Raw genomic sequence first — 8,482 nt, 5'->3', positions numbered from 1 at the left:
ATTATTAATGGTATAATGTAAATTAAAATATATAATAATAAATAGGCTTTGTAATTGTATCTATATTTTAATATTAAAATATTCGATGTAGTCGTTTCTTATTATTATAATTATTATTGTTACTATGTTTTAGTATACAATAATTTCAGTCATAATCAAATAATATCATATATTCTGCATTTCAAGTAAGTTGTCTTCATTATCTAGTTCTGAAATATTATGAAAAACATCATCATATTGTTTTTTTATTTCAAAAATACATCATATTAAACTAACCTGTATCTTTAACAATGCCATGGCTATCCCATGGTTGTTTCTTTCCACTGCCAAAAATCAAAAATACTAAATTTCCCATAAAATACATTAGAGCTGATATGAGAAAAACTATACTCCATTGGAACGTATTACTCTATCCGAATAAAACATATTTTTTAATTAAAAATGTATTAATTAATAAAAATATTATTAACAAACCGTATCTTTAACTATCAATCCAGTCACAGTAGGTCCAAACATAGTTATTAATCTGGTAACATTACTAGATATTGCATACAGTACTCCAGCAAAATTCGGCGACAAATCTATATCGTTAAACTGTAAAAAATAGATTAAAATAAATTGTAGTAATAAAATAAATAAATTTGGCAATTACACTAAAACCAGAGTTCACAGTTGAATCGAATCCTACGGAAAATACTATCAAAATTATAGATGAAGTATAGTAACCGTTAAAACAGAGAGCTAAAATAGTCAGACTTATTGCAGCTCCTCCAGCTGCTACAAAAATAAATAAAAAACATTTAACAGTAATAAAATATTTGATATAAACAACGTTTATTACCTATCGAATTAAATAATTTTCTTATGAATGTAAGAGATTTATTTTTGCTCAATAACTTATCAGCAATCACACTGGAAGATAGCGTAGTAAATATAGCTAATAAATCAGCCAATGATGTGAAAAATCCTATCTATTACAACATTTATCAGTTCATATTTAATATATGTTTATATTTTATATTATGCCACATACGTATTTCATGTCAATTTTTAAAACTTTTCTAAAATAAGTAGGCATTTCTACGTGAATCACAGTAAACCCCCAATCGCATCCAACGTTAGTTAATACGAATGCTATTACAGGCATTGACGTCAAAATTGCCTTCCAGGGAATGATTTTTTTCTAAAATGTTCAATCAATTTTAATATGATATATTTGTAATACCAATGCTTAATTAATAAATTACCTCATCACTTTTTGTGTTCAGAGAAGATTCAATCAACCTTTTCTCTTCCATTGTAATACTGCTATGCTCAGACGGAGATTCAGCTCCAAAAATTTGCCAAACAAATCCAAAAAATATGGATTGAAATCCAAAAATATACAACGTCCAAGGCCAACCATAACTACTATTAATTAAGTAGCTGGCAATCGGCATGCTGTATATTGTTGCTATAAATACTCCTGAAAAATATACGGTACATTAAATAAATTATGCTTTTGTCGTTGATTTTCTCAAATATATTTGTAAGCGATTTACATAGATACATCACATTTAATAATTACCTGTAAAAATAAATGTTCCCAATCGTGTCCTCTCATGCAAAGGAGCCCATTTTCCTAGCAGTGAATGCACACACGGATTAATAAAGCATTGAAAAATCCCTTGTAAGACTCTTGATACACAAACACCGATCCAGCCACCCTAAAATGATAAAAATATAGTTGTATGACGATTATACACTAGAATTGTAAATGAAAATGACGTTGTATATGCTATTAAAAATCTCACATCTTCAAAACAGCACTTTTGCCATCGATTAACTTTCGGTACTCTACTTCTGACAAGAATTTAGACCATTCACACTATAATCTGATACATTTTGCTAAGACTCATTAAGACACTATTCATTAATAAATCACTTCATACTATACTAAAATAACCAAGAGTCTTTATTTCATAAATATTACGCCTTTTATTTCATTAAAATATCATTTGAATAATGTAATGAAGTACACCATGAGTGGTTGAGATTAGATGAGCGAATTTAACTATGACATGTTTTGAGATAATTAACTTTAAAGTTATATAAATGATTGAGAGATTTAAGGCACTCATAAAAATATAGAGTCTTAAGAATAACTGCGTATCTCTATGTGGTTGTTAATATTCTAAATGCTTTGTAATATTTTAATATAATTTATCACTTTATAAATGCATTCTGTAAGATATATTTTTAAATTCGTTCATATTAAACTTATAGATTACTCACATAAGTGGCAAACAATGGCAATAGCATGACCAATACACCTGAAACGATACACGAAGTGCTCATCCATCTTTTAGCGCCATATTTATAAGTTAAAATTCCAGCCGAAAACTGCATCAACATCTCTCCCCAGAAAAACGAGCTCAAGATAAAACCTTGAATCTTTTTATCCCAATCATAAGTCTGAAATAATTCATTTTAATGAAAGCTTAATTAATGTTTGATATATACATTTATTTTATACTTACGGCGGCATCTGTATTATTGGATTTTTCTGTCATCGCTAGTACTGCTACACTCATGAGCCATCTTATGACACCAGAAGATACCACATTCAGAAAAAGCATCAATACTTGAACATACCTAACCTTATATTTGATTCCTGAAAAAAATAAACAATTTTAATTAATAAGGACAAATGAAGATTTTTTAATGTTGAATTAAAAAATAATATTTTTTAATTCAATTGAAAACTATAGAACGGATATAATAAATAAGTATGAAAAAGTACATATTAGCTGGAGTACAAATTCCTGCGATTTACATAGACGCCATGTATTTATTGCCTTTAACTATTTTTTACTTACAATCTACCGGTCTACCAGAGTATACATGATGTTGCAAACGAGCGACGTTGCTCAGCGGTTGGGAACAGGGCTCGCAATAATGGCATTATGTGAAGCCAATGCTCGTCGCAGCTTTTAATGATGAACAAATATTATCTTGAATTCGGGTATTTATGGACGTCCCCGCAGATAAGTAAAATCTCATTGGTACATTTGTTTTAATTTTTGTAAATATTTTTTATTGTATATTAGTATATTCTATAAATTACTATTTTAATGATGTATGATAAACATAAATTGTTTGGTTATTTGGAGTAATAATGAACAAACCTTTTTGACTGCCCATTCTAGAGTAAGCCACATATTGTTGACCATGGAAAGAGTAAGGTTACCCAAGTGATTTTGATATATTGATAGTCATTGCGAAAGCAAGCCTTACCAAAAATATATTTAAATAAAGTTAAAAGACACTTTAGTCGATATTAATATAATGCAAGAAATAAAAATATATTTGCTTTTAGAATAGCCAATTAAAATAGTTGCCTTAATTACAAATAAATTCTAGGAAGATCCATATTACAATGTGGTATTTTTAAAGTTCAACTTCTTAAACCAAATTGTGTGGCTACAAATAAATCAATAATTTGGTGCAAAATTGTATTGTTTATAAGCTATAGTGGCTCCTACATACTTCTCATATTATAAATCGTTATTTAATCAGTGATGGTTTTTTGGTGGCATATTTAACATATTTATAGAGATATCCGCATAATAAGATGGCTAGAACTTTTATTACCGTTCATCACCACTAAACAATGTATTGTATATTAGCATTATATCCTTAAATAGATTAGACTTACATTAGAAAATCGGAGTATAACTATGCGGCCTAATTAGTCTATATAAGCATTGACATTATTTGCTTAAGCTGCTCGCAGGAAAATTATACATGGGTTGACACACGCATATCAGCTTTTCAAGGACTCGACGCCCTGCTACACTAATTCCATTAATCTAGACTCTTAGTATTGGTATGCATAGTTACACGTGCAATAAAATATATACTAAACAGATCCATAAAGTATATCACTGACAAAGTCACACACCACTCGGACTTAAAGGTCCAAAATTATGAAAATATTCCAAGAAAACTATGCCGGTATGCGAAATTTCAGGTTCATAAATATACATTATAGAAACCAACAAAAGTCACAAATATTTGCCACTTTTATCGTCTACTGAAAATATATTAAAAATCACAATTATTTGTCATAAATGTAAACTTTTTCTTGCACTTTCTTTTCTTCAGGACACAATAAAATATATATTTATACCCTTAAGTATTTCATTATCTTCTAATGTGGAATCAAAATCCACATGAGACGTCATTTCGCGCAAAAATTTCTTACACTGAGTTTTATTTTAATTAATTTATACAAACAATAACACCACATAGCGCAAACAACGCGATAAGATAAAACTAACGTGACTACTGAATTGTAAAAGATATTTTTACTCTAACATATGTCGAGTTCCACTGTAACAGAACAAATTTAACCACGATCTGAGCGACCTTAGCGGCCATTTAGTGTACTTTATCATGAGCAGAGGTGCTCAATTTTACTCCTAATTAAAAAATATTTTTTATTTTAATGCGTAAACCACATGTAGTCAACACCGCGTAGCGAACTCTTAAGATGGCTATACTTTATTTTTAATTTAAATGTAAAACGTATCGTGAAGATTACGTCATTGAAGTCTGCAACGATCACATTCCACAGGCCGCATGTATAAAACCGTTTGGTTTGAATCGAAAGGACCATTAGCAAAAGTTGCCTTCTCTATGGATATTTATAAAATTTAGTAAAGAAAGAGAAATTCAAGGAATAAATTCAGGCTTGAACAGTTGATGGCATACTTCAGCTCCAATCTTCGGTTCCAATATAGAGTAAAACAGTAAGTCCAGTGGCGTAGCTAGGGTATGTGCCGCCCAGGGCGATCCTTAAAATTGCCGCCCCCCCCCCATACATTTTTTGCAGGGTCATAAAATCAGCATTTATTAAAATAATAAATTGCTTATTATTAAGATCTTATTATTCGTGGATTTATATATGTTTTAGTGCATTCAGGGTTAAGAACCACACTAGACGATCCCATCGCGAATATGCCGCCCCCAAGCAAGTGCCGTCCGGGGCGGCCCGCCCCCTCCGCCCCACCATAGCTACGCCACTGAGTAAGTCACCCAGAAGCCAGCCAGAAGTTTAGACCAGCCAGTCAATGCAGATCTATGCCCACCTCTAAACCCACGTCCAACTTACAATGATCTACGTGATCTAAAATATGAATGTAAACATTGAAATTTCATTTAACCCCCCCCCCACCCTCCATCTCAAAATTTTATTTAAATAATAAATATAATGATTTTATAAAATTATAATTTAAAATTATGTGTTTATAATAAAAATACAAAAACTTGTTTAAACAGTCTTGTATTGATAACGAAAGAAGTGTTCATTATTTTTACAATTGAACCAACATCTATTTTAATGTAAATATGTCACTAGGGGAGGGGGTCAATGATTGTATCACTATTATTTCAGTGATTTTTAGAAGCAATTGTAAATAAAATTTATATGATTGTTTAAATAAAGTAATTCATTAAACATATCAAAAAAATCCCAATTATATCAAAGATATCACATGAAAAATGTATATATGTAGTTAGTAATGTACTTATGATTTGTCGACGAAAAGCTAACATAGCAAACAATAAACCGTAATCATAAAAACAATAATTTGACAGCTGACCTAACATAACTGACAACATAGTTAGTCAAAGCAATATAGTACAAAAAACTCGACGTAAATTTTTATAGTAACACATTATAGTTCATTTTAGAGTAAGTAAATAAATATATTTTATGAAAATCAAATAATAATTGTACCCCAGTAAATCTGTTAAAGGGATGCGAATTATAACACAATTTGAGTCATGTTTGATGTGATTTACTTGGGACGCCCTCTCATGCACTAGAATCGTTGTCCGACAGTCGAAGCGATTGGTCGTGAAGCATTTTAATGAGTTATTCTAAACCATTATGTATTAGACGTTTTTACAAATATATTTTGATTTTTACTGGTTCTTCGAGGTCCTGTTAAGACCACCTTCCTAAGGTCAAGGTCGCAGGTGAACAAAAAGAACGCTACGTTTTCTTCAAATAAAGTGTGGGGGCAAATTTATTTATTTATTATGGCCAAAACTAGACGGCACTCTGCTAACACTGTGTCACTGTGTCGGCGGCGTAGGGCAGCACATTCTTTGGCAGACCGCGACGGAAATTCGAGGACCGGCGATGCCTCGTCCGTCGATCACTCACATTTTTGAATATAAAATATAACATGTAACTAAATATAAACTTTCAATAAAATACTACTGCGGTGACTCCTCCATCTCCAAAAAGGAAAGTGATGTCGGAGACCATCAGTGGTTATATCGCGACGGTCTACATGTCCGGTCGTCTCTCGTGACAACCTAGAAAGGAGGCCTGGCCTAGCACCTGTATGCGTAGTAGGCAGACACGAAAGCCAGGCTAGGTAATATCCGGTCGCTCATGGGTCGAAACTCCTGATCCTGATACGACTGTAGGAGGAAGGCGTGGGCTCAAGGACCTTCCACTGCAGCGACTCAATCTGTGTAATTACCACCCATCATCATCTGTCCGCCAAAGAAGAAATTAAATATTCGGTCCTTCGACCCGGATTTACCACCAGAATCGAAGCGCGAAGAGAGAAGTAAAACAATTATCATTATTGCTTTACAACTCAAGGTGAGCTTTACTGCTGCCGATCGTCTGGCAATGCAGTAGCAGTCTACCTACGCTCCTCTTATCTTCAGGTTATAAAAGGTTAATCGCTTCACGGGTTTTGAATCATCCATGAATTTATATACTTGATGCATCAGACTCCTGATACAACTCACAGTTTCTTGTTGTACCGATAATGCCAAGTACCGTCACATCTGGTACTTTAAAGCAAATTGGTGGGGGCGTACACCCGAAGTTGTCATCTTTTTCAATAATGAATAATGACGAAATGGATAGCCACTATCATTACACTTGTGATGCATTTTTCTTCCAGAAGAAAACCTAATAATAAACTTCTAAATAGAAGAATAAATATATTTTAGTTTATTTTATGTTTGAGATAATTTTGATCGAAAAATATATTTAAAAAAAAGTGTTATAAAAATACAAAATTAAATATTAATATTATAAACATAAATGCAGTTGATATTAAATTGCAAATATCTATCAACAGCATCATTCATTATATATATACATATATAAATTAAAATGCTTAATTAAAAAACACTTCTTTTTATATAATTAATAATTTTATCAGCATTTCAGATGTCAAAATTTGCAATTTGGTTCAATCTTTCAAGATTTTCTTTAATCATTTGTTTCTGAAATTTCAAGTATAATTATTACATATAATAAATAAACATATGATATAACATATAAACAGTAATAAAATGAATTATACCTCTTTTGCCAGTTTACAACAGAAATGTTGAATAAAATAAATAGTCCCAAGACTATACAAAACGATTTCCAGTCGTTATGTTCTTCCCTATTAGTATAAATCCAATCAAGAAACATAGCATTAATCAGCATGCAAAACTACAAAATATATACAAATGTTTAATTTATCGATAACAAAATTAAATTTATCATTAAAATGAAAATATACAAAAGGAGATTCAAATAATATTCGACGTGATATTATTTTGAGTTTTTCGATTATTTCCTCAGAAATTTGATCATCATCAACTATTATATTATTTGACAATATTTTGTTTACTTCGTACAAGTCAGATACTTTTAAAGGATTTTCAAGAGAAGTAAACTTATTAAGTGTTTCGAATTCTTCTTTTGTAAATTTTAAATGCAAATATACATGAATGCGTTCATCTTCTTTTTTCTACAAAGATTAAACATGTTATTGATAAATTGATTTTTAATTTAAATATATAATAGCATTTATATTACCTCAAGTGCTCCGTTTGATAATATTAACTTAATAATATTTTTACAAACTGTGTCCCCAGAAAATCTATTTGTTATTAGAGAAAAATCTTTCTTAGGAGAAAAATATATTGACAGTGAATAAGCATTATAGAGCACTATAATTATGATAATAGTATAAACTTTCCATTGTTTAAGAACATTCATTTTGTCCTAATTTTATATTATTTTTAAAAATCTGTAAAAAAATAAGTTGTTATTAGATATCAAAATCTACATAAAACAATTTTTTGATTAGTTAGTAAAATCCCAGTAGTAGTAAACACAAACATAGGATGAAATTATAGCTGCAGTTTGTGCTAAAGGGAGATTTTTGGAAAGCTTGAAAACAATATGATGGTACTAACTTTTGCAGATCTTCAGAGATGACACTGATTTAGTGTCAAAATAAATTTCCTGTTATAATTCTGGCTTTTAGATAGATATGTAGAAAGGATAGCATTTAGATATGCAATAAAAATCTGATTTATTGCTAACAGGCAATAGAATTATCCAAAAAAGTTCGGATTTCAATGCAGAATACATAAATAAAGTCACTTCTGCTATTTAACCAGTGAT

The 8,482-nt window shown here is 30.6% G+C and overlaps 1 protein-coding gene across 10 annotated transcripts; it reads right to left on the bottom strand.

Annotated features, from left to right (window-relative positions):
* Nucleotides 1-47: 47 nt before the first annotated feature.
* LOC148235884 (putative inorganic phosphate cotransporter) lies at nt 48-4,499 on the bottom strand. Of its 10 annotated transcripts, XM_088184039.1 has the most exons (12): nt 4,172-4,496; nt 3,168-3,271; nt 2,520-2,653; nt 2,275-2,454; nt 1,568-1,706; nt 1,248-1,465; nt 1,034-1,183; nt 842-971; nt 653-777; nt 475-594; nt 277-409; nt 48-209 (listed from the first exon to the last, which is right to left on the bottom strand). In XM_088184039.1, exons 2-12 carry the CDS (start codon nt 3,181-3,183, stop codon nt 166-168), a joined length of 1,389 nt encoding a protein of 462 aa, XP_088040165.1. In that variant the 5' UTR covers nt 3,184-3,271; nt 4,172-4,496; the 3' UTR covers nt 48-165. The 10 variants fall into 10 exon arrangements, 9 of the variants coding, with proteins under 9 accessions (XP_088040165.1, XP_088040161.1, XP_088040162.1 ...); XR_015809266.1 differs by lacking the exon at nt 3,168-3,271 and having other exon boundaries at nt 842-967; nt 4,172-4,493; XM_088184035.1 differs by lacking the exon at nt 3,168-3,271 and having other exon boundaries at nt 653-774; nt 4,172-4,499.
* Nucleotides 4,500-8,482: the final 3,983 nt, after the last annotated feature.

Source organism: Plectrocnemia conspersa, unplaced genomic scaffold (genome assembly GCF_051122295.1).
Source record: "Plectrocnemia conspersa isolate PC_06_02 unplaced genomic scaffold, ASM5112229v1 ptg000004l, whole genome shotgun sequence".
Classification (NCBI taxonomy): domain Eukaryota; kingdom Metazoa; phylum Arthropoda; class Insecta; order Trichoptera; family Polycentropodidae; genus Plectrocnemia; species Plectrocnemia conspersa.
The sequence above is the reverse complement of the archived record's forward strand: the minus strand, read 5'-3'. Positions and strand labels throughout refer to the sequence as shown.

What these genes read in the sequence shown, in the direction of transcription:
- LOC148235884 (XM_088184034.1), bottom strand. Translation starts at nt 4,226, where the DNA reads ATGACGTCTCATGTGGATTTTGATTCCACATTAGAAGATAATGAAATA. An exon ending in GGGAACATTTATTTTTACAG is followed by an intron (nt 1,466 to 1,567) that starts GTAATTATTAAA and finishes TATATTTTTCAG; the next exon opens with GAGTATTTATAGCAACAATA. An exon ending in CTGTGAACTCTGGTTTTAGT is followed by an intron (nt 595 to 652) that starts GTAATTGCCAAA and finishes TATTTTTTACAG; the next exon opens with TTTAACGATATAGATTTGTC.